At 38.3% G+C, this 27154-nt stretch overlaps 1 protein-coding gene and 1 long non-coding RNA gene across 3 annotated transcripts in view; one reads left to right on the top strand and one right to left on the bottom strand.

Annotated features, from left to right (window-relative positions):
* ncor2 (nuclear receptor corepressor 2) overlaps positions 1-27154 on the bottom strand; it is a 75683-nt gene that overhangs the window by 30340 nt on the left and 18189 nt on the right. For both annotated transcript variants that reach the window (XM_086075594.1, XM_086075595.1), the window contains exons 2-15: positions 25337-25538; positions 24668-24783; positions 21170-21347; positions 18847-19029; positions 16644-16757; positions 11700-11756; positions 11083-11135; positions 6574-6640; positions 5373-5545; positions 5165-5258; positions 3867-4045; positions 2995-3049; positions 2812-2910; positions 1261-1415 (exon numbers count right to left, since the gene is read on the bottom strand). In XM_086075594.1, the coding sequence (XP_085931720.1) occupies positions 1261-1415; positions 2812-2910; positions 2995-3049; positions 3867-4045; positions 5165-5258; positions 5373-5545; positions 6574-6640; positions 11083-11135; positions 11700-11756; positions 16644-16757; positions 18847-19029; positions 21170-21347; positions 24668-24783; positions 25337-25441 (1628 nt within the window). In that variant the 5' untranslated portion in view covers positions 25442-25538. The remainder of the gene's footprint in view (positions 1-1260; positions 1416-2811; positions 2911-2994; positions 3050-3866; positions 4046-5164; positions 5259-5372; positions 5546-6573; positions 6641-11082; positions 11136-11699; positions 11757-16643; positions 16758-18846; positions 19030-21169; positions 21348-24667; positions 24784-25336; positions 25539-27154) is intronic.
* Positions 1261-26459, top strand: LOC147174024 (uncharacterized). The gene is made up of 3 exons (XR_015094813.1): positions 1261-1478; positions 21159-21306; positions 24681-26459. It is a non-coding gene; the product is annotated as an uncharacterized LOC147174024 (long non-coding RNA).

Raw genomic sequence — 27154 nt, 5'->3', positions numbered from 1 at the left:
AAAAAATAAGAACTCAGGAAGCAGGCAAACACTACCACACCACTGTATCTAATTTAACAAAGAGGGGCACAACATTGCAAAATATAAATGAGGGCCATTTCACATTTATGGCTGTTTGTTGCATAAAGCCAGGCTTTTGGGGGTGGTGGGCAGACTTATTCCTGTATTCACAAGTAACTTTTTGACTATATGGTGACCAAAAGTGACATAAATCTAAAATGAATAAATGAAAGAAAGAAAAAAAACGGAAACAGAATGCATCGACACTGCTAGATGGAAATGGGGCTAAAGAAGAAATCTTGTGTAAATTTGGTCCGCACGAGACTTGAACTTTACAGAATACTACACACAGAGAAAAAATGAATGTGAATTTACACAATGCTGTGTCAGGAGTGAACAAGCCAAGGATTGTACAACAAACTCTCAATTAATATTTCCTGAGCTCCATTAATGTTAATGTGGGTTGCAGATGTGACTCCAAATATAAGAGAGGCTGCTGTACTAAGTCAGTGATTCCAGTCAGACAGCAGGGTCTGCTTGGAATCACCTGGCTATGTCTCAGCATAGGCAGACAGCAAGTAATGCTTCATCAGCATTTTAAAGTCTGACACAAATGCTCAAGAATGTACATTACATCTACAGTACAAAGTACAACTACAGATTAGATAATAGAATGCCTGCCTACACAGATTGGGCACATTCACCTATTGATTTCCAAGTAGAACAGAAAGAGTGGTACTCCATCTGTTGTCTTTGTATCTATTGCTGTTTGATGATACTGCACAAAGCCATCCACCCACACTTAAACAGACATAATCCGTTCACATTGTCACCAGCAAAACCACAGAGCAGAAGAACCCTCCTAAGGTGTTTCCAAGGAAAACAGCTGTTTTAATAGGTGAAGGAATTTCAAATTGTTGTAGGTGGAAAGTCTAGCTCGAGGTGAGACACTAGTCAATAGGATTTTCCAGACAAGTGCTGTCTATCTAAAACATACCTACTCTTACACTATATCACTGTTTGTAGTTTGAGGTGAACGTGAGGTATGAAAGTGACCTGAATGAATAATAATAAAAAAAAAAATATATATATATATATATATATAAGCTACAAAGACTTGCCTTTTATAACATGATTTTAAAACTTCTTTGCATACAGACACATTACAAAAACATTATATACTATGATGTGATAAAGATTATAAGGCATTGGCATCTGATTGCTGACTATGTTCTCTGTTGAATTAGTAGTTTGGCTTACTTCATTCCATCCTCTTTGTCTTCATTCTCTGTTTTATCCTCTTCCTTCTCTCCTTCCTTGTCTTTCTCCTCCTTTTCCTTGTCTTCCTGGCTGTTCCGATTGACTTGTTGTTGCTGTTGCTGCTGTTGCTGCTGCTGCTGCTGCTGCTGGCCATGCTACATATTATGGGACAGGAACAAGAAGGCATCCTTTTACAAACATGAACTCAGATGATCAAGGTATGGAAAATCAACTAAGAGTTCTAATTTTAAGCCTCTATGTATGAGTTTGTAATTAGTCAAGACTTTCTTGCTTAGGAATTCTGTAAGAATCATTCATCAATGCTATCATTTACATATTTCATATTAATTTCAATTAACAGCTTTCTCTGTTCCTTTTTTGTCTTGACATCTTATACTGACCTGATACAAATAAACAAATACAAAAAATACTCTTACAGAGATCAACAAATGGCAAACCGGTCGATTTGATAACACTGCCGTATCTTGTTTATATAACACATACACACAAAGTAATCTGGTTTCATTGAATTTCACGTAACTAAAAAGAATGCCTGCAAAGGCGAAACAAAACAGGATATGAAAGTTCAGAAACCACAGAATGACTGTTCTGCTGTAAAACTTTTCGTTTTTTAGCAAACACTACCACTTCCTCACCAATGCCTTTGCCTGTCTGGGCTTTAGGGTGAGAGTTCAGATGAGTACAGGCTGACAACTTTTCTTGCATTTATGACACCCACTGCTACTTGTGATTTATGACACCCACTGCTACTTGTGATGTATTTGACATTGCTGCCTTTAGGCCAAAGCAACACATTGATTTTATGACGATGATCTCAATACAGTGTATTTAATGTGCGAGACAGACTGATAAAAAGAGCGAGCGGCAGCCGGGAAGTAGAGTCAAAAATAGTTAAAAAGAGCAAGTTAAAAAGTGCATCAAGCTTTTATTCGTTTATTATTTTGAATAAACTGAATTTCCATATTAGTGAATGAGTGATTTGTGTATTGGTGACATCAATTCTAATAACTCATCATACATTTCCAATGGAGAGCAAGGGATCTTCTAAATACTTATGTGTAGCTGGCTCCCTTAATATTGTAGTCGTTTGATGTTAGTGGCAAAAACGTCTTGGCCATTTGACACATTTGTCTATTGATACCAGACACAATGACTGCTGAGATAAACCAATAGCTGTGCCAGTACCAACATTATAACTGTGGTCATTATGGGCCACTTTGTACCACCCTCAAATGAATCCCATTCTAACAGGTTCTGGTCTGTTCAAAGTTTCATCATTTTATGTTTGAAAAGAAAACACTGCAATTGCAATGTGCAATATCTGGGTACATAAGGAAAGTAGAGGAAAGGTTAGCATAGGTTATCCCTTTCTGACTTGTTTCACCAAGAGGTTCTGGCGTTTTGCCCAGTGCATGACTACTACAACCTCAGGAACTGTAATCAGCTAAAAGTAATATTGTCATTGAGATAGCATGTGTTGAAACATCAGAGGACATGTTTAGGAGCTTTAAATTTGAAAGCTGACAATACCTGACTTCTTCCCCGCCGTCTGTAGTTTCTTCGCACTATATTCTTATAGTTCTCATTCTTTTTGGTCAAATAATAAAAGAGCACACATTCTGCCACCGTCTGAAAAATGAAATAAATGTGATTTGGCTATAAATGTTATTTCCTGAGAAGAGTGGATTGCTCAGTTGAGCAAAAAACCCATACCTTTCTTTCGAGAAAAGATGCAATCAGACCAAAGTTTTTAGGGTGTTGGATGAATCTGTAGAAGCAGAGCATGACAAATTTACAATCTGAAGATATTTTAAATATCACTTGCATAAAGCACTCAACTATAAAGCCTCTGAGCATCACAAAAAAAAAAGAACTACTGAATGAGTCATATGTTTCAGTAATAGAGTACATTAGATATCCAACTCAATCAGACTACTTGTAGACTGATTATAGTATTGTTTATTTTATGTTGTTAGTAAAAATCACATTAATTGTACAAGCTTATGGAGATAAATTGAAGCTGCAGTTTGGCACATTTATTGGATATTCAGTCAATGTTCCTGCATGTTTGTGCTTCAGATGTCATCCCTGAAATTGTCACAAAAAGGGGAAGATTCACTTCCTTTCCTACAACTTCCTAACCCCTTTAACATCCACACATAATAAACATTTTGAATTATCTTGCTCACTTAACATTTAGCTTGTGCTGGATGGATACTAATATGAAATTTCATAAATGCTTTCTCATTCAATTAAAAAAAAAACGTATCAATGAAATTGCAATGTAATACTTTTGACAAGTGTGGGCCATAGGACGACGGGGCTTAGGTGTTCCAGTGGCCATATTTGAAAGTTATTGATTTGACCCAAAGTACCCTCACGGACACTGTTCTGTGTCATTGAGCAAGATACTAAAAACCTTGTTTTCCCCTAATGTGATAAATGTCAGTTTTTATGGTAACCTCCACCATCAATCTAAGAATGTGTGAATGAGAGGCAATGCAAGACTGTCGCCATTTCACATAAATAAGCTAAATAAATGCACCCCATTTACCACCCTGACTTTACTGAAGAGTTGACCTTACTTCTCTCTGAAAGTGTCCTTCTCTTGCTCACTCCACATGTTCATGACCTGCCGGTCCTTGTACACCTTCATGGGGTCATCCATCAATCCATTCATGTTGATGAACTTGATGCGTTGTTGCTCAGCATCAAACAGCATTGGAGGGATGACTGCCAGCTGTCTCATTTGCTTCTCTGTGTTCTGATAGTCGCACATGCCACGCGAAACACACAGAGAGAGAAACACAAAACACAAATCAACATCCAGGAATGAGACAGACCGTTTTCAAAAGGGAAGGAAGCCATGACTGATTATAGTTGCCATGAACCAGAAGTAACATTACAGCTCTTTTAAAGCACTACAGAGGTCAGGTGGCAGGAGAGGAAGTTAAGCTTCCTTAGCAATTTCAGCTGTTGGAGACATATTCCACATCAAACGTGAACTCTACACACATTTACCTCTAAGTCTCTTGTTATGGTAGTGAAAGAAAATGTGTGTCAAAGTCTGGTCCTCGAGGGCCTGAGCCCTGCATGTTTTAGAGGTTTCCCATGTTCAACACAGCTGATTCATATTTAAGCTAATCAGCAAGCTCTGCAGGAGCCTGATAATTATCCTGATCATTGAATCAGGTGCGTTGGAGTAGAGAAACCTAAATAAAATATGCAAGACTCAGTCCCTCGAGGACCGGATCTTGACACATGTGCTCTAAATGGTTCTATACTGGAGAGACAATGATTCATCTATCTAAAGTGGCAGGCAATCTTATTACCAGGTATAGAACAGAATAGAAAGCCTTTATTGTCATTGTCATATAAGTTCCCATCGAAAGCAGGAGCCACTCAGTTCAGCCGGAGCTGGACAGGAAATGACGGTACCGGTAATTCCATTTAAATGCTAATGGCCTGAGGTTGTAGAATTCAGCGCCCAAAGGTGCACAATACTCGTGCGTATATTGCATGAGGACCGACTGTGCATGTCACACTTCTAACGAGAGTCTAATGATGATAGTGATGTTCTCTGCACCCAAACCGGAAGTATGTGACCACATGAGATGCCAGAGATAGATAAAACAATTTTACTCATCCATAACTGTATACTATTTATCCTGCTCATATAAAAAACAGATGTACATATATTTGGAAGTAGGTTTAGTATAATACTTCATCTTCATTATTTAATATTTGCACATTTGAAGGTGATTCAGCTGGGCGGGAGGGTGGCGCCCTAGCGCCCTCTATTGATGAGCTGCCACTAATTCATTGATTATTACGGTACATACTGCAATTAAAAGGGTACACAATCTTTGACAAAAAAGCTTACCTCATGCTCTGATATTCCGTCAATGATCTCGGAGACCTCATGTTCACTGCGAGCCGCAGAAGAGCTCAATCCACCCCCTCGCTGCCCAACACGGCTAAAAAACAAAACAAAACATAGTCTACTATTTGAGTTCTTGTAATTATTTCACATAATAATCACATCCCACATCAAGTGTTTGAGTCACAGGGATTGAAAACATGTAGCTCACCTCTGAATTCGTTCCTGCATCTCTCTCTGCTTACGAATCTCAGGGAACTGTTTTTCGTAGTACTCCCGTACCTTGCTCTCCTTGGCTCTTCGCCGAGGGTTGTTTTCAATGCGCTCTACCTTCTTCTCCCAAGCTTCCATCAGTTGGTCATAACGCTGGCAAAATTTCTGCTCCTGTATTATCACACAAAAAGGAAGGCATTTTATTTTAATTTACCATATTGAATCTAATATAATGTGCACAATTTTGCATTGCACAATGCAGAGCACACTCATACAGTCAAATCACATAACAGTAGACATGCAAGGAGAGATATCAGAGTGAAAGGAATCACAACCATCTGGCTACAAAGCCTTTACAGATCAGCCACTGACACACTATTGATCAATCTTCTAATTTCCAAATTGTCAAATTTCTTCTACAAACTGCTCCAAAAGTAAGAGTAATGCAATAGTGAAGGAATTGTTTTTCAACTTTATATACATAATTGTAGTACAGAGCTTAAAGCTGCAATTTGGAACAATTTGCCCAAAAATATCTTTACAATAGCCTTTTCATTTGACTATTTATGACTCAAACATCTTCTAATTAGCAGATTAACTAACACCTTAGTTGCTCACAATGGGTACTCCTGCAAGCCTCTGGCCAATCTGTCTGCGTATGTAACATCATGTGCGCATTGTGTACGTGTGAAGTGAGTGTGCCGTTTCATTTTACTGCCACACATGGCAACGTAATTCAAAATGCTATTTTCTGCATTCAGCAGCTTTAAATTCACCTTTTTTCCTTTGGGTCCTTATTTTGAATACTAAAAAAAGATCTATAGTTATCGATATCGTCTGATATAAAAAAAAAACTTATATTGTGATACACTTTTCAGCCATATCTCGCAGCCCTAGAACAGAGCATACCCAATTGAACCCTGCTTTACTTATAGCTATGCTAGTTGACTCTGCCTCACTCAGACATAACTCTGACAGAAAAGAAGACACAAACACTTTGATTAATGTTGTTTCTTTTTTTAAACCGTAATCATCCAGCAGGTCACTTTAGGTATACTGAAACAGATCACACCCAGACCTGTCTTCTCAAAGGTCAGCCTAAAATGGCCACTCACTTTACATGAGCTGCTGACCCAGTTTCACTTTATATCATTCCTCATTGACTGAGGCCCAGCAGAGTAAAAAATATTGGTACTCACCCATTGCTTTCGAGCATGATTTCTTCTCTTGAAGTATAAGATGAGTTTTTTCCTCATCACCTGGTTTCTAAGAAGATTGAAAAAATTTAACTGGCATTAGGAAAATTGTGATGCAGAGGAATAAAAGCAAAACATAATCACAGGTTTTAACACATTTGACACTTGAATTCTCACCAAATTGATAGTTATAGCTACAACATACACAAAAAACAAACACAAACAACTTCCTTTGTCAATGCTTTCAGATGGACATAACAGCATGGGGAGCAAACGAATAAAACTTGTCTTGCAGTTCTTCAAAGGTCAGGACCAGTAATCTTCTTAGGCAGTCGCTCAGTTTGTCTCTTTCTTTGCTGCAAGACAGAGTTTTATTCCTGACACTTAATCTGTCAGTTGTAAGGTCACTCCCCGCTGATTAATGTAATCTTATTCTACATTAGTCAATTTAAGTGAGCGGCAGCGTTACATGCAAGGAAAGGAGGCTACAAAGTGGGTTACTAGTGGTCTAAGTTTTATATCGCAAATGCCAAGACGACGTTGTCAAATTTAAACGCTGATAAATAAACCGAGGATAATCTTCTCTCAATTTCCCAACATATTATCTGCAATACTACTTGTGAAATCCCAAAGTCCTTAGCCCCGAGCATACATAAACACTAAATTAAAGCCCACAACACAAACAGTACAAGCAAACCTTTGCAGCATCAAAATCAAACACAACGACAAATTCATCAATGTACTCTGACTGTCCAGACAATTTGCTGCCTTAATCTTGCATATTAAAATGAGGTAATTTATCAGAGGATGGACACAGCGTACCGGTACTGTATTTTAATAATTGCTCTGAGGGAATATATACGCATAATGCACATACATTTAAAAATAATAATTGATACATTTCAAGTAGAGAAGTCAGATGTCCAACAAAGAAGTTAAAGTGCAGTTGCCATTGGTCCACAAGTCAATTTAACTAGCGGCCCGCAGGCCAAATGCAGCCCGTGAAAGCTTTTTATCTGGCCCACCAAGCATCACACAAATAATGTTGATTATTCAATCTAACTGGAGAAGCGTCGATTCATGCAGTAAGTCCTCCGCAATGGCAGGGGGCAACAGCGAGGTGTAAAGATCACGAAGCAGCATAAACTTTTACGCCCTCTTCTTCTGCAGAGGGCTTGCAATCAAACAAACATAGTGCTATTGAAGAAAAGTAGACTGCAAAAACTGAGTTTTTAACAGTGAAGGGACTACAAAATATCAGTGATGGAGAAATTAAACTTCATAAGTCACCGAGGTTTTCCAGCAAATTAGTTTGCACATGGTTCAAAACTTTGTGGTGCTTCATTTGCTCTATGGCGCCATCAAGTGGTCAAGAAGACCAAGCAGTAAGATATAGGGCTGGGTATCGATTCAGATTTCCAAAAATCTATTCGATTCACGATTCACCATTGATTTTTGATTCAGTTAAGGATTTCATGCAGTATCAATTTACTTTTATATGGAAGACATTCTCAGAAGTATCAATACTGCAAATAGAAACCACTTGCTCTTAATTGGCGCATTAGTATGAAAATATATATAAATATTTACATTTAGAATTTAATCCAATCCAGTTACATTAATCATGTATGTTTTATTGAACATGATCTGATCAAAACAATAAATAATAATTGAAATCAATTACAACCACAGCACTATGTAAATAAAGTGGCAAAAAGACTGGGCTCCTCTTGGGGAACTCTGAATAACAGAAAGGCATTTGGTAGCCATATTTAAAAGTATCGATTCATGGTTTTATGAATCGATATTGGACTATAAAAAGGAAGATCGATTAAAAATCGATATATTTTAAACCCAGCCCTAGTAAGATATACAGTATGTGTATACAGATAGAGATAAGATTGTGGGCTAAACAGTGACAAGACGACTGACGACAGTTTTGCAGTTTTAGCAGTAGATGTGTAGTGCAAATATGGAACTATGCGGAACAAATCGACATCTATAGCTTCACTCTGGGGAGCATGATTTCTTGCCAGAAAGAAAAAGCCATTCCTAGATGCTGAGATGATTGAGGACTGCATGCTGGCCGCTCTGCATGAGGTGGTAACTTGATGACCAAATTAAAAAGCAGGTATAAGCATCTGGCAAATCCATACCGTTGTTGAATACCACAGCTGCCAGACAAGTAGACGCTTTGGCCACGGATGTTTTCACAACTCTTCTCGACAAACTGAGGGCTGCTGATGTCATGTCGCAAGCAGTGGACGAATCTACGCTCAACTATTGAAAATATTGTTTACTTTATTAAAGATAATGGACTCAATCTGGACAAAGTTAACCTGCTGGTTACTGACGATGCTCCCTTTGTGATGAATGGCCTTACTAGCCTTATGAATGGCCCTTGTCCGCAATTGTCGGCCGTGGCACCGTGAATGAAGTTTAACTGTATGATTCATAGTGCTCAATGCACCCAGCTCAGTAGTGAGTTAAAAACTACAATTTAATCCGTGATGTCCCTTATCAATTTTATCACATCATTTTCCTGTCTTCAACACAGACCGTTGATGATGTGTCTGCTGAGCACTGTGGCCTACTATTACACAATCATTTCAGGTGGCTTAGCAAAGGGAATACCCTTAAGAGTCTGAGGATGCCGAGGCCAAAGAGCTTCTGTTACAGACGCTGGACAAGATCTGCGAACCACGGGAGGAGGTCAAAGAGCTTCTGTTGTAGACCATGTGCTTTTTGGATGACATATTAGATCACCTGAAAACACTAAACCTGAGATTACAAGGGAGAAATACTACAGTAGTAACTAAAAATGCATTTGGAAAAACCCCCCGAATATGTTTCGTATCCAATAAAAACAATAGAATGCTTCACACTTTCCCACTCTTTGAGACTTTTATCAAGTCATCACCCAGTGTCACAGTAGCTCAAGAAATGTCAGACTTTTTGCACAAACTGAAGGACAACTTTTCAACCAGATTTTTTTACATGCCCGGGGAGTTGCTTCATATGATAAAGAACCTGTTTGCATGTGGAATAGATGTTTCCTCAAAAGGGCCAAGACTTTCTCATATCTCTTGGCATTGATGAAGCTTCCCTGCAACTACACTTCATCAATGTTCCCTTGAAGCTGTGCATGTGCACAATTGTGCACTGCTCTCACCCTCACACCGCACAGCAAATGTATAAAGCACATAAAAAAAAAAATCCAAACCTGAGCTGCATTGGCATTCTGCATTTTCCTCATACAAAGAAATTGGAAAATTTATTTGCCACGTGGTTGACGAAGCGTGAAGTAAAATGTGCATAAAAGCATTTCAGACTGAAATGGGCACCATGTCATGTCATCATTGTCATACGGACCTCTCTACCGAAGACGCCCACTGAGTTAATTTTATTTAGTCCTGGGTCATATACGTGTCATCTTTACAGTGATATTAAAGGTTTTAATTGCTACTGCCACATATGGCTGAAACTGCACACTCCCTTCTTTACCTACACAAAGCGTGTCACATCGAGAGGGCGGGAAATTCGAACCCGAATAATGTGTGAAACCTATGGGTAGAGCAGTTGTTTTCCATGTCTCCCTCCTTCAACGCAGCTGAATAATGATCAGCTCATCAGCAAGCTTTGCAGAAGCCTGATAACGATCTTGATCATGAATCAGGTGTGTTGGTGGAGAGAAACATGGAAAACAGGCTGGATAGGGGCTCTCGAGGACAAAACTTGGACACCACTGAGGCTAAGGGGTTAATTTGCTAATTATTAAGATGTTTGAGTCATAAATGGTCAAATAAAAAGGCTATTTTAAAGATATTTTTGGGCATAATTCTACATTGAGCAGCTCTAATGTTAATGTACCTTATTACTAACATTACCCCCATGTAGGGCTTTTTCTGACTATCGTCGATTTGTGCCTCGTTTATTATCATGGTCACAAGTGCAGTACAGTGTAAGCAAAGTTGATAAGCTGTTAACACTTATTATCCACATGTTAAAAATAAATAAATGAACAAAGTCACGAGAAAATGCTCAAATAAACGTACAAAAATAGTTGATAGATTGGGGTTGCAAAAGTGCCAATATATATAGCCAAAACCTTGTACCTATAAAATCTTCACTTTTCAGGAAACCCCAAAAAACGGCCAGTTTTTTTTTTCAACCATTAACATTGCATCATCAACAAGAACAAGCCATTTTTAACACTTTAGATTGGTCAATAATTTTTTACAAAATGACACCCACACGTAGACTGACCAAAAGTATAGATTTTTGAAAAAACATTAAATTTGCCAAATTGTGACCGACGAGGTTTCGGTCCGACGCCAGCGATATGCAACCCATATTTAGAAATCTGAATATGTTAAGAAATTTAAAAAAAAAAAAGGTCAAGTAATCACCATATTTGGAAAGCATACCAGATTTTTATGATAATCTATTAATATTTTTATTATCATTTTGGCATGAAAAGTAGTGCAGGCATAAGCACAAGAGTTGACTTACATTTTGATGTTCTCATGGTACTGCTTGGTATCAGAGGGCTGATTGTACAGTGGCTGAAAGAAAATAGACAGTTTCACAGTACGTTCAGCTCTGCAGCAGCACGGAAACAGCAGAATCCATCAGGATCGATCTCTTGCCTTGTCATGGATTGGATGTGGGACTTAATCATTTGCCAACAGTTCTTAAAATAGCAAATGGGGGACACAGCTCTAATTAATGAACTAACCTAGTTAATATGCTACTTAATCACAGAGAGACAAATTTACCAATTGTGCAAGACTGATACAGATGGACGGATGTAGACTTTTGACATTTGGCAATACAATATGTATGAATAGATTCTGCTAGAAATAAAGTACAATACCCAAAAGGGAACGAGAGATATTCTATTTTAGAAATATGTCGTAGAAAACATCTGCTTGGTTTGATTTTGATTTTCACTGCTTAATGCATCTTGTGGAGCAGCCTTGAAGAGCTGTTCTGCTCAACACTTGAGTCCTGATTGGTAAGAATGATGCAATTCAATTAAATTTTCCCACTTATTTACAATGAATATAAAAAATTAAAAAGCAACAAAATAATAATATGGAGACAGGAATATGACAGATCTAACTCACCAGTTCCACCCTGGGTCCAAGTCCCTCCAGTATCCTGTGTGCCTCTTCTGCCTTTTTCTGGTAAGAGAACACAACCAGAAGTACTAGATTAGACGGCTGCCTGCACCTCAGTCATCACCATGACAACACAGTAAGCACGCTCACTTGAACGCTTGGACTCCACTAGAGTCGGCTGGGTGACTCGATGCATCCATGGAGAGATGGATACATTGACTATTATTAGAGCTTTTAGCCCAGGCTGGGCCATAGTTCCGTGTCTTAGCCCATCACTACTCTGACAGGCAAGGGGGAAAAAACTCACTTTTCCTGAGCATAGAGGGAGGCAACAAGCAGGCAGAAGAAAAACTCTTGAGTCAAAAGAAGCAAGCAAAGGCAGCAGGCGAGGGGAGGCTTTGTTGTTCTCAAAATATCAAGGTTGAGATTTCAAAATTCATCAAGATTTTGTACCCGGGAAGGCTTGGCTTAACCTTACTCTGCAAGCTTAATTCTCGCGGTATTTGTGAGTTCACAAACTTGCGAGAATCCATCTTGTACTGAGAATGCTGATTTTCACAGATCCAAACCACTGATAGTTCGTACCAATCACAAAGCAACATTGTGTTTGGGGGTGGGATATGCAGCTGTGACAAAACCAACAAGTGCCAAAGCCGTGGGAAACAAACGGACCTAACATGGCGACAAATGCATAGAAGCTGCAATTACAGTAATTGTGTACTCGCAGATTTACTCCCAGTTTCCATTTTGAAAAACAACAGACGACGACATTCACATCCGTTGTCGTGATTGGTCAAAACAAAAGTTTGGTAGACGTGCACAAGTTGGCGCATCGTCCAATCAGCTCGAAGCCTTTTACAGAATGTCCTGCCTTTCCCGAGCAAATCACAGTAGAGCAGTCCCAAATTGATATTGTGGAGAACTTCCTTGAGTGAATCACAATATCAATCTGACTGTAGCTTTGGAAAAATCACCCTGGAAAAAAAATATTGCTAAATTTGACTTGCATCCTTTCTTTTAAAAGCACTGACTGATTGGCCACACTTTCATGCCTTTCTGCAAATATATCAAAAAGCTGTATCAGAAAGTCTGCCTTGATGAGTTGAAAAATGATGAGTTTTGATTGACACCGTCAGAAAACTATTAATTGAACTATATTTTAAATCTGAATTTGTGCCAGTGTAGAACTGTAATGCATCATTCTGAAAGCTGCTTTAATAAAGTGTGCAACTCAGGCAGCTAATGAGGTAACCAAAATATTGGAGAGAGAAAAAAAGCTCTGTGTAAAGCTCACAGACAACATGATGGTGCAAGTAAATTATGAAAAGTCCACATTTCATAAGATATATTTTAGGGGTGAGGTGACTTAAGGTAAGAACAGGCCTGCCACTATGCGTGAACATCAACCTTTTCTCTTTGAGCCCCTATTACCAACCAAACTGAATCCATTAGAAAAAATGCTCAATATATTTCCTGCTAACACACAATAAAACGTAAATAGCATAGTGTTGTATTTAGAAAACAAAACTTTTTAAGACATTTATAATGTATTACCACTTACTGCAAATAAGTGCTTTGCATAAATCCATGTAGTTATTATTGCTGTTATACTGTAGAGCAATATAAAGCCATTTTCGCTACCACCAGCAAATCGGTGCATTGTAATTTGGAGGCATACTGCTAGAGCCTGCATTTATTCACCTGTCACATTCTGAAAAAACAACATCAAAATGGATTACAGTATGTGTATGTCCCCTAATGCTGTGGTCAGACCAAACGTGAGCTGAGCGTTTCTGGCAGCGCGTTTCCATAAACTGTATAGTCAATGCCGTTTACGCGGTTAGGTACAAATGTGTATCAGGTGGCACGAATTAAGCATTTGAAGTCAAAATTTTGCTGCTTGGCCTATTTCACCGGCGTTTGCAAATGTGAACTTTTCGTGGTGTCGCCGACAGCCAATCGGCATCGCTAATGTACTTATTTCGTCACATGCAGCAACAGCACAAGCAATGTAGGACAATATCATTGCGGTTTGTGGGGGTGTACAACACAGCCAGCTTCCAATAGCTGCCAGCGGCAAAGCCAAAAAAGAGAAAGCTTGGATAAAGGGGAGCGAAGAAGTTGGCGTATCTGGTGAGTGGATTAACTCGTTTACAGCTGTTTTAACTGTCAACCAAGATGGCATTTAGCAGCCAATGTCACCTGTTGTTCAAACTTTTTTTTTCTTGAGTTGCCTACAACTGCAATTTAGTGCGTATTGTGATGCCCCTACAAGTGGTTAAGGTTATAAATATCATGCATGGCTTACAGAAAGCTTTTCTAGGTGAGCTGCATCCATATCAATCTTCTCGCAATCAAGTGCAATCTCTGTCAGTATGTATATTTACAATATACTAATACTATTAATACTTAGTGTGCATTAATGGTGTGTTGCTAACAAAATGTATGCTTATTTGCAAACTCAGTATCTGCATAGCTGACGAAGCTCTCTTTTGAATTTTTTTTTATTCCATCCTTGTCTATCCTTTCTTTCATATGCCAATTTGATATTTTATTTCTATAGGTAGAAAGTTGGTATTACTCACATCAACAGCACTGCTACTTGAATGTATTTACACATTTACTCATCTGTTGCCTACTTTTTTGTACCTGTATGTAGCTTTATTTTAAGTAAATTGTATTTTTCCTCTGGATGGTTGCATTTTATTATATTGAACTTTAATTCATTTAATATTATTCTTATTTTGAACAGGTAAGAAAATAATCTATATTTCATCAATATCAACTGATTTGAAGTACTTACATTGTGGTAAAATATTCAACTGTACCGCCCTATTTATACTTCATAGTGTGCCGTGCTTAACAGTTGAACCTGTAGTATTTTGCACTTCAATTTATTTTGAACAAAGACTAAAACCCAGAGAGTTTTGTGCAAACTTAAATTTCAGTTTGATAATGTACAATATTGGAAGTTAAAAAGTTAAGGTATATTGTAATGCTGGTTCAGGGAAGCTAAATTGAGAAGAAAAGTGGAGGCATCATCAGGGCTTGCGAGTGGGGTGCCGGTAAAAATGAACCATGTAAATTCTCAGAAGGCATGTTTTTGGCTGGCTGATAAATATACAATTGGCAGGCCGGAATTGGACAATAGGCCAGAATGTATCTTGGAAGGAGGGGAGAAAATAAAAGGAAGTGGAAAGTGTTGCAGAGGTCAGAACACAGAGATACTGTTACACCCTGCATCATCTCAGATAAGAATTAAGCAATCTATAATTCGTTCTTTCTACTTTCTACTGATGTGCACTGATTTCACTGAGTGCCACGGTAAGAGCATTGAAGTTTTGTAGATACTCTCTATACTGGACTGTGAATTCATAAATGCTGAGAGGACAGTCATGGTCATCTGGGGAGTCGACAAATGGGTTTATATTTTAACTACTTGTATGAAACAGGTCATGTGTGACACAACTGGTTGTACACATAGTTTTACATAAACTTATATAGGCTAGTGTTGTGATTTATTTGGCTTAAACCTGCTGTATATAACTTATTTTGTTAGCAAAAAAAAAGTAATTTTCACCGAAGCCACTACTAGAGGAGATGACACAATAATGATTAGGCCTGTCCACTGCTCCAACATATTCATAGGGCTGGGTGATTAAGGGAAAAAAATATTAATCACAATTATTTTTTTATTGAAATTGAAATTACAATTAATAAACATGATTATTCATTTAGCTTGAAACTTAGAATTGATTCAACTATCAAAACTCACATTTAAATATACTGTAAGTTGAAGGATCAACCAGAAAAGTTTCAAAAAAATTTCATAGTATGGTTGACTGGTCCTGCAACCAATGTTTCCTTCAAACTACACCTGTGTGCAAATGTGCACTTGCTCTCACCCCCTCAGTGCACAGCAAATGTATGTTCCTATGTTCCCAATGGTGTCCAAAGCTGCTCAATTCCATAAATAACGTAAACCTGCTCTGAAGAGTTTCGACTAAATCCACATCATTGTTCTTTTGGTTCTTCTATTGTGATTGCATAATGCTAGAACTAGAGTCATTCGGTAAATTATTATTATTTAATTTAGTCGCATAATGTTTGGCCAGATAGTATTTATGTAAGCTCTTAAAAATAACTTAGACGAAAAACATAATAAAGATGTTGCAGAATCACATGCAATTTATAACATTGCCCGATGTGACGTTGAACCGAAGGCTCTGTTCTGTTGTTCTTGTAATGCAGAATCACAGCCCCTTGTCGGGCTCCAAAAGTTACACACTATAGTTAAAGATAAACTCGCCTGTTCTTCTTTAAAGACACACAAACTAAAATGATATACCCACGATGATTTTATTTATTAATTATTATTCAACATCATAAGCAACTATATCTTCTAAAAATGAACCTAATAAAACATTTTGCTGGATCCTGTCTCGAACAAGATTAACCTTTTTGATGTGTATGATATTAAATGTAAAAATTTAAAGTAAGGCGCAGCCACTAGGTGGACTGAGAGCATAGAGAATCACATGCAACTGCTGCATACAATGACGTGTCACTGACAAAATATATTTGATGTACAAATTTCTTTCATCCTTTTAACAAAAATTATGCAGTGTACTTCAATTCATAATATTGCCCATTGATTTAAATGGAGAAACCGATTTTTCCTCAGTATCTCAGTGTATTTTAAAGAGGCCAAAAACTATATATTCTATATAATTTTTTTAGCACACCCCTGGTAGAATTGTGTTTACTCATGCTTGTACTAACAACCATATTGTTCTAACTATTAAAGAATCCTTTGACACCTTCTATTGACATAATCACAATACACTGGATTGTATGCATACCCGCATGCATGGGCATGCATACAATCAATAATCCCGCCTACTATCTCCTTTTTTTGTGATAAGTAATGACGTTGTTTATTCCACTAACCCTGTTCTCATCGTAGATTATCTGCACCAAGCTGCGGTGCTTGGCCTCGCTGGGTGGAGGGGAAATAGGCCGCTCGGGCTCGTGAGGTTTGGCAGCCTCTTCCTCCAGCTGTTGCTGAAACAAACACACACAAAAGTATGACCCTTAGCATATAAAACAATAAAAAAACTTAAAAGCTGTGTTCTTTCGGGGGGGATTCAGTTGTGAGTTTCTGTTACATCACCCTTCATCCAGAGCTCTCAAGCAAAAACAGCACTACCTAACCAAATCGCCAAATCGTTTCTTTTGCTGTTTTTGACTCTTTTCCCACATAAGAACAACATGTAAAAAAAAAAAATTGGGGGGGGGGGGCATTATCTCATGTTTTTAGTTGTTATAGTGGATGCCAGGATAACTATGGGTGTAATGTATTTTAAACTTACTAAGCTTATCTCAACATTTTTAACATGAATATCATGCAAATCAAATTACGATTGTGATTGGTTTGTTAAGATACAATCATGAACCAGAAGTGTTGACATCATCCAAATTATGCGTTTTAATGGTTTGACACGCGAATGTGTCATCTCCACTGGGACCATCTATGGGTCTGAAGGGGTTTTAATCAAATACTGTACCGTAATTTCTTGAGAAGAAAAAAACACTCAAATATTATCTCCCCTTCCCCAAAATTGCCCTTTAAAAGTTGATTTTCCTTTGCACTCATCATCCCCTGATTAGCTGATTTGGTGATTTTAAGTATTATCCGCATAGTAATTTTATAGATTTGGATGTCTTGTGTTCAGACACATATAGCATTTTTGTGTAAAGAGAAGTCGCACTCAAGCCCAAAGATAAAATAATGATAAGATAAGATAAGATAAGATAAGATACGATAAGAGAGACAGTATGACTGGGTACATACGGCAAGCCCCTTTCGAGCTGCGTGCCTACGGTTACTGACCCTAAACTAGTCGTCACTCATTTCATGTGTGCGGAAGGCAAGAAAAACGAAAGACCCAAAAATACAAGTAAATTGTGTTGCATAGTCTTGCGTACAATGCTGTAGAATTACGACAAGGGAACCTTTTACAGTTGAAATATTTATTTGGGGCTTTTTGTTCAATCAATTGTGCTGCTCAAATATGGCGAATGAGCCAACTGAAAAGACACAATCTGCACTGTGATTTGCACCAGGTGTAAAACAGGACCCAATGCACTAATATGTTGGCATGCCAAAGCCGACTATACTGTTTCTCCACTAAACATTGCAGTCGGCCAAAAGGAAGACAGAGTGGAAGGGATGTGAGTGCTTTAGCAGTCCCAAAACCTCTGCCATAATCCAACTCCTCCCCTGGGGAAAATGTTATTTATAGCTCTATGTATTTTTAACCTACTTTTCTCCTAAATAAAAAGTGAAGACAGAAACAGAAAGGAATGAAGCTGCCTGGAGGACTGCATGGGCTTGTGGCATTATCTACATGAACCAGCAACAAAGCTTGACTACAGAAATAACACGTCATAAAAGTACAGTACTGTAGGCATGATAAATAAAAATCACAAGTTAGTCAAACATGAATAATTTGAAGACAGGATTCATACACATTTCACATGTTAAATTCAATAATTATTTTAGTACTCTTAAGATCTGCACCGTGCTGAATATTTTTGAGTATGCATTGAATCTCACAACAAAGCAAATCATCACATGCAAGAACGCCAACAAGGAAGATATGCAAGACTGATGGGGAAGCGCAAAGGTGTTGTGCTCCTAAGCAGAGTAGGGGTTCATTAAACTTAATATTACTCAGGAAAGTATTATTTATATATCTACAGTATAAATGTATTTACAGTATAAACATCTCTTTCATAACCAGTCTCGAAATATGCAACTTGAGATAGCTCCAGCCTCAATAATGTTACACATGATGCTGGCATCGGGCCGAAACTTTCTAAGTCACAATTTGACAAATTTCATATTTGTTTCAAAACTTTATACTTTTGGTCAGTCCACACTAGTGGGTGTCATTTTTACGAATTAATGACCAATCGAACGTGTTGAAAATGGCTTGTTGTCTTTGGATGCAATATAAAAAATACTTTTCCTGAAACTTTGGAGGTACAGGGTTTTGGTTCAACACCAGCGATAAACAACTAAAACAAGCATCCTTAAACGACAAGGCCATTGTACTGCTGACACTAACAGAACAATAACCGTGCAAACCTGTTTTTTGCGAAGCTTGCAGATCTGCTGTTCCACCATAGTGATCTCCCTGTCCACACGGTCCATGTTCTGGATCAGTTCTTCCTTGGAAAAGCGGGCTGGCATCAGATCCAAATCAGGGTCCATGTGTACAGGGCTCACAGGGGAGATTGGCTCGAGCTTCCCCATGGCATGTCCACGATCCTATAAAAAGAAACACGGTTAAGCATGAACAAGTATAAAGTATTTTTTTTTAAAGCAAGAAAAATAAAAAAAACGTTTTGTTTTTGTTTTTTCAGTCTACATGTGCAGTCTCACATCTCCCCCTTTATTTTTTTCACACTTGTCTTGCTTGTGCTGCACTTCCCCCTCTAGTCCACCATCTTTTGGTGCACTTCAAGGAGTGATTGTACTTGACAGGACTTATATAATGAATTTACACCCAGCATTGCTCTGAGGGTAATTACAAGCAACTATAAGTATTACCGAATATATTTTACTGTTTGTTGCTACTTGTGATTTGAATTCATGTTCTCTGTTTAACTATGAAACTGGTGTCAGGAATATCACAGAATTAGCAGCGCTATAGTACAGTGCACGTGGGATGTTTTCATCTGCAGTTTCATCCCCAGCCTTTTGGAATTTAGGTCATGTCTATAATTAATTAATTAATGCTTCCTAGCTCTGCTACAGCTCACAAGAAATACAATAAAGCAGAATCAGTTTCTATGATTCCTTGTAGGGTATTCATCTGTTATTTTGAAAGAGAAAAGCAATACTATGAAAGAAAAAGAGATAAAGGCGAGAAGAAAATTTGACTTGAATCTTGTGTTACTATCTAAGGAATTACAATCAGGCGTGAGTCTAAAAGGACTGCCTCATGTATAGAGTAGGTTGAAAATGGATGAATGGGTGGATGTTTTATTACAAGTATGTACCCTCGGAGAGGACGCACAAAGCTCACTCGTCTAGTTTTGTTTGTTGTTGTTTCCCCAAAATTCGATTTATTTTTTCAATTTGGGACAATTTGGGTGAATTAAGTGTCGTATTTAACTATGACTAAACACAGCTACTTCGTAAAAAAAATAAAAATAAAATAAAAATAAAAGGTTAACCTTTCCTGGGAGGCGAGTCCTCATTGATGTAACTATCAATTCTCAATTATTCTAGACACTAGTAAATTTGTAAAAGTAAAAAAAAATTGCTCACCTGTTGATTTTTTTAAATTTACCTTTAAGGTATTCAAAGTGTCCTAATTGTTTCCTCATTTCAAATACATTTAAAACTGGCATATTCTCAGACTCCCTTTGTACTGCTTACAAGTCAGGTTTATTCACAGTTCTTGTCATTTGAAACACATACGGATTACACAGTAAAGTAGTAATGTTGTAGCATTACATGTTTTATGGTGGTGTTGTAATGTAGTTTGAATCAGTCTAGTGCTGCATACTGGCATTTGCAGAAGGGGTAGAGGTCATTCAGAGCCATATTATTTAATGCATGTAAGCATAAGTGTGCAATTTTTGTGCAAATTCTCCCATCTACATGACATCTGGCAGATATACGCTCTAGTTGGAACAACCCTTAAAGTGTGGGCTTTCTCTATCAAACTTGGTCTTCTGTGTATTCTCCCGTAGACAAAAGCACATTTCTTCTTATGCACATCAGAGGCAGTAGTACTATATATGCCACATCATAGAGCTATTAATGGATTTAAACTGCCAGTGTCATAAAGTTATTTTTCTATTGTCTTTCTGTCTTTCTTAGCCCATTCTAATGCAGTATGGCAACGTTGGCATACACCTACCTATACAATGACTTGAAAGCTTAGCTCTCAAACCAGAGGAATCACCCCCACAAGCTAATTGACTTCAACTATCTAAAGCAATACAGCGGATAGACTGAAAAAAAAATATTTTATTGAGAATCAAAGAGATACTGTGAATCGGCTATTACAGAATACGTTTGTTTGCAATGATCACTTAACACCTGCGAGGAGGGACTGCAACAAAAAAACGGTGCAGGCCAGCAATTAAAGACAAGCCTTTTGGATTTTTTTTGGGGGGGACATGTTTCATGATATCCAGGCAGCTTGCGCTGTCAATAAAGCATGCCTCTTTGATGTGTCTGTGTTCATTTGCACAGACAGAATTCAGAAGTCTGGACGGGAAAGTACACATACAAGCTCAGGCACTTAGAAAAGCACTTACACACAAATAAGAATATGGCCCTTGTTGCACATGTTGTAGCCACTAATTGTAACAAACTGTGAAGTGATCAAATTAATTTGATAGGTTACAGACTGTCAAATTAGTTTCTTGTTTTTTATACAGAGGCTACTGACCTTAGCAAGATCCTCATGTCCTCCAAGAGGCAACTGTGACCGATGGGATGAGGATCTAATCAGAGAATCTGGTCCCATCTCCAAACGAGGCCGTTTGATGTCTCCAAACTCCATCTCTGAATGGCTGCTAGGCTCCGGTAAGTAGATGTGCTCATAGCGGATATGCTGCTCTTGTCCTCTGCAACAACAACAAAATTTTGCAAAATAAAAATGAAAACGTGTGTAAACTAAGGAAGGACAAAGTAAGCAAAAAGCACAAATTTTATGACAGTTTAAACCACAATGCAACGCAAACTACAATTCCCACTTTATTACAATTTCAAACTCATTTCACAACATTACACTTAAATATAAATGGCTTACAGATTATTTGACTTTGCAAAATTGCATTATACATGTTCATACACAGCACAGACTCTCCATAACTTAGCGTTCATGTGCAAAACCCTTGAGATAACAAGCCTGAGTGCGGTCTACCTCTCTATCCTAATCAAGTGGCTATCCCTTACCAATACTCCTACTTGAAGTCACCATAAAAGAAAGTGGGGGGGAAAAAACAGGAGAATGCTGTGCTGATGTTTGCTTATAGATTCTATCCCACTTTTTTTTTTAATAATCTTAGATGTCTGCGGCCCTGGTGAGGAATAAGCCGTTCGGAAAATGGATGGAAATCAGTCCATATTGAACTCAACAATTGACGTGGATGCATTTACTTTCATGATACCGTTCAGCAAAATATTTGCTATGTCTTGAGTGATCTTGTGAAGAAGTCCGATCCAGTGTGGACCAGAAAAACTCAAGTCAGATTACTCCAAAGTATCAACCCCATTACCAAACCAAAAAACCATGGTCCATCAGGGTGCACTGTTCACAAAAAGGTACAGTAAAGCATTGATGCTCACTCAATTAGGACAATTACAGTTACAAATTGCATTATTTTAGTCTAAGGAAGAAATAGAAATGTCTTAAACACTGAGCAAAGCTGAGGCAGAAGACTTACACAATAAGGGATGAACATCCAATTATCAAGGAGTCAGGAGTTAGTCCTACAGATGGTGTAACAGAAGATAAGAACCATCCATGTGTTAAATAAAGAAAAGTGAAAATTAAGTGGGGAATTGACAAATTATAAAAACAACAATAAAACCTTATATATCAAAACTGCCCAGAAACCACAACCTATTCTTACTTGGAATGCATAGTAATTTCAGTCTTTGTGAATACTCTATAGCAGTGGTTTCCAAACTCGGTCCTCGAAGGCCGGATCCCTGCAGGTTTTGGATGTTTCCCTGCTCCAGCACACCTGTTTCCATTTCCAATGAACAGGATCATTATCAGGCCTATGCAGAGCTTGCTGATGAGCTGGTGTGTTGGAGAAGGGAAACATCCAAAACCTGCAGGACTCCAGCCCTCGAGGAATGAGTTTGGACACCACTGCTCTAAAGGAAAGCAACCCCATCAGAAACTTAATACACCAGTAGTAGAAATAGTACTTCCATTCTTGGCCTGTAGTCACATGCCATAATGTCGGTAACTTTGCTGCCAGTGTCAAAATGGAAGTGTCTTTTCGAAGAGCAGAGGGGAATACACAACCATAATTGATGGTCTTGGCCCACAATGGCCTAGTGTGTGGTTTGTGTACATACCAAGAAGCATGAATCCTCTCTGTCTAGTTGGGTGCTAGTGGGGTGGTGTAATCAAGACAGTCCTCTGCCAAGAGTTCAGATTGCTAATGCAAATGTATAAATTATGGAACGTGTGTAATGTGCAGGACTGGGCACACACTGAGAAAGGACAATTAATTAAGGATGTTTATGAGAGCCTAGCTTGTCTAACCGCTGCTAGAAAAACAACAACAATGCAACCGAAATTCATAGCCACATGGCCAGATGGTGACACTCCCCAAAACACCACCCCCTCCACCCCCACCCGCATTCACTCCCGTTCTTTCTCATCTTCATAGATGGCTGGCACTTACATAATCACATCAAGCTCAAACTCCCCCTCCTCACCCCATCTCTCTGTCCCTATTTTCTTTCCTCCTCTCGTGAGCGTGCAGAATAATCTGATCCCTGGGGAGGATTTGTCTGCAGGATGAGAGAATGAGATGTGTGTAGGGGTGGGGGAGGAGAGAGGGAAAAACAACACAAACAGCAACACCTAACAACCAGCTCCATTAGTTTCTCACTGGCTTGGCTCTGATTATGTGTGCTGATAGAAGCCCGTTGCTGCGAAAGCATGACAATGTTTGTGTGCCTGCCAATCTCTTTGCCAAAGGGTAACAGCTCTACAGGGCACAGAAGCTTTTTACTGAAAGGCTACTATATATATATATATATATATATATATATATATATATATATATATATATATATATATATATATATATATATATATATATATATATATATATGTGTGTGTGTGTGTATATGAATTTTTTTAACGTTTTTATTTAAGGTCTACATCAAACAAATCAACATCATCAATGTACAAGTTATGAATCAGATCAAGAAAACCACTTTGTTTATTGCAATGGGAATAATAGGAGATATAGAATTACTAACCTCATCCTGTTAATCAATCACCATACAATTTCTTTGCAACCATGTTGCAACCTCATTTGTGCGCAGCCTAATGTTTTTCATATGTAAAACCCATGGAGCCCAGGTGATCTCAGGCAGCTGGAAGAAACACTGACAAAATTTCGCCTGAAGTAAAATAACAGCAAGCATAGCGGCTAACAACTGATTACACGGTTATGGTTTTCTGACCAGTAATTGCAGTGAATCACAGAAATTCCCATTGCTTGAAAGTTTAGTCCAAGATGAACTGCTAAATGGAACAAAGATCTATTACATTGACTAAGGCCATGGAATAACTTAATTCATGAGTAGTGCCACAAAGTTCCAGGACTGATGTCATAAAATATATATTTCAAATCCAAACTAACAAACTACAAGCTTTGGCCTCAAAGTAACCCCACTGGAGTTGAACAAACAAGAATACAAGAAAGCCTCCAACACAGTGCTGAACACATGGATACTGTAGTGCTGGAACTGAACCTTCATCAAGAACTCAATGAGGCTGTGGAAGATAACTGCTCGATTCTAGTTAGTAGCCAGAGACAACAAACTCCAGCCGGCCACCATAACGTTTGTTTATTTACTTCACAATAAAAGCCTCACAACTTGTAATACTGTACATAGACATCAATGCCTTAGTTGTCTTTTATTCTGAAGTTGCCCCTAGGAAGCAATCATTGCGGCTGCTCACAACTTTTCGATGGGCTGCCCTGCCCGGAATCACTGCTGCAATCATAGACGTCTCTAGCTGCTGAGGCAATCGAATCTGACACGCACATGACTGTTTTCAGTACACATGCGCACATGCGCACCACTTATGTGCACAGGTGTACACCCCTGATAATTACAGTATGTAACACATCATTATAAAGTGTCATGATAAGAGATTGCTTGTATTTGAGCATGATAAGCTTACCTCTCATTTCCAGGTTGGAACTCGGAAAGCAAGGAGGGCCGACGGCGATGAGGCTGAGCCAAGTGCGAGCCGTAGTCTCGAGCATGATGGGAGTGGTAGTCCATCATTCCAACTTCCTAGAGAGGGAAATGAAGGAAAATAAGAAATTTGATTTGTTCACCATGAATGATGCAGATCTAATATTTTGCCATAACCAGCACTTACTGCCTGTGAACAAATTTTATCAGAAATGTGAAAACAAGAGTAAAGGATTAACTACAGAAACAACCTTGTTGGGAAAAAACCTGACCGTACCCTAATGTAAAAGTACAAAGACAGAAACACTAGGGGTTATTGTGCCTCTGATATCTAGGACATAATCTTGATAATTAGGGGGTGTGGGTGGAAACTATGCGCTACATGACAATGACAACATGAACTTCAAACAACTAATGAGGACACTGAGCTGTGTGCACAACATTGTGAGGAGGAATGTTTCTAAAGAAAACCACAAGTGAGAATCGTTGGGGTCGTGCCCTCTCCAACGTGCCGGAGTAATTACAAGATGTCCATTAAGCAGGCAGTATCATAAGCACAATAATCATAAATCCTTAAAATTAAGTTTAGGCTTGGAAAGTTAAGTATGGGGGGGGAGGTGGCATTAAACGCATTGTGTGCCGGGCATCTTACTGTGTGTGCCCGCTGGAGCTGCAATGGTAAGGTGGCAGGGTTTGGCAGGTGCCGTGTGTCCATCGTCCTCCGGCCCGGTGGCACAGACTGGGGATGAGAGGACATCCTGGCACAGCCTCTTCCTCTACAGACAGGAAGTAGGTGTGGTTGCAACGCAGATGGGTTTTATGTGCATTGTGGGTTGTTTCTTTAAGCCACCACACTGTAGAAGAAGAAAACAAAATATTGCCATTAGAGTTCAACTATGAATACAAATACAATACATTTCAAATACAGCTTCTAAAATATTCACATATCAAGGATGAAAGAAAAAACTCAAAACAACTGCTTTTACAGTGAATACGGAAAATAAATTAAGCATGTGTAACTGTAGTGTTAACAAATTTTAATGAGAAGTTAATACACCATACCGGACTAGAATGTTGAAAAACAATACCAGTCATTTATAGTAACTATCAAAGAGAAGACCACATCAGTGCGATATAAACACCCACATGCTGTTCAACTGTCGGCAAAACACTCCACTTTGCCGAACAATCCCCCGCAGGCGACAGTATGTTTAAATAAACAGCAAGCGAGTTTTGGAGCCACACTCATTTATAGCTCAGTTTAAGAATGTATGTCTCTGACAGCAATAGGTGTTCCCAATGATGATATGCGCCTACAAAAAAGGGCAATGTGTTTTAAGGTTCAGGTTGTTATCAGTGCTGTCAGTTGTGTGTGCACTGTGCACAATGGGATCAGTGAATGTGTAGTGGAAAGTTTGTGTTCTAAGAAAAATGTTTTTTTTTTTAATAATTTTTCTAATGGTGTTTGTTTGAGAATGTTTCATTATGATAGAATTATTATAGAATGTTATATAGGGGTAGGAGTTAAAAAGTGTTTACTTTTTTATACTCCTTTTTTTTCAAACGTGTATAGGTTATGTTTTTGTTTTATATGATTTTGAATATCTTTGAGTAGATTTTTTTTCTCTCTTTTGTTTTCTTTTTTTTAATATATGTGTGTGCTTAAAAAATACAATTTATTTATTCATTCATTCATCATTTTGATGGGACTTTCCTTTTAAAGTTTGAGTCAGATTTGGATGTACCATTTTGGAGACAGTTACTTCAGCTCTTGCTCCTCCATAACTTTTCAGTGAACTAAGTGAGAGTTAATGCAACAAATCAGATCTAACCCAAACACAAAGCAGAGTGAAGTTAGCCAGATTGGGATATGGTTGACAGTAAGACTACACTCTGACAGCTGTGAAATATCAAAGAGTTTGTGTCTGTGTTTAATTTTACTATTGACACAAATACAGATGAGATGATGAGTCACGCAAAACTAAGCTCCTATTAGTCTGAAAATTGATTCATGATATTAGATTATCGGCATGGGAGATGATATGCAAGATTATCTTTTATAGGCCTATTGCAGAGAAACAAGTTAAGCACATTTGATTTAACATGCTTTTAGTCGCATTAGGTTTAGTCAAAACAGTTTCCATGCTCTTAGTGGCATTCATTAATTTTTAGTCTCATAATATCATACATGGAGCTGAAAAATGTTGCAGCATTGCTACAGGCTAAATAAAATTCAACAATGAGAGAAATGTAAAGAAAAAAGAAAATCTTTTCCAGATAAAAATAAAAATGCATGAAGCGTCTCTCGCTGTTCGACTTCAACAAAGAAATGGTGAGTAATTTTGCGAGAACTGAATTAGTAGCAGTACCCACCACCCCCCACCTACCCCCGCTTATTTGGTTCATCTAGCCCTTAACGTCTGATTGGTCCGAACAAAAATCACTCTAAACACAATGTCAACTTCCCCAC

The sequence above is a fragment of the Leptonotus elevatus genome, chromosome 5 (assembly GCF_054856555.1).
Source record: "Leptonotus elevatus isolate MCC_2025b chromosome 5, RoL_Lele_1.0, whole genome shotgun sequence".
Classification (NCBI taxonomy): Eukaryota; Metazoa; Chordata; class Actinopteri; order Syngnathiformes; family Syngnathidae; genus Leptonotus; species Leptonotus elevatus.
The sequence above is the reverse complement of the archived record's forward strand: the minus strand, read 5'-3'. Positions and strand labels throughout refer to the sequence as shown.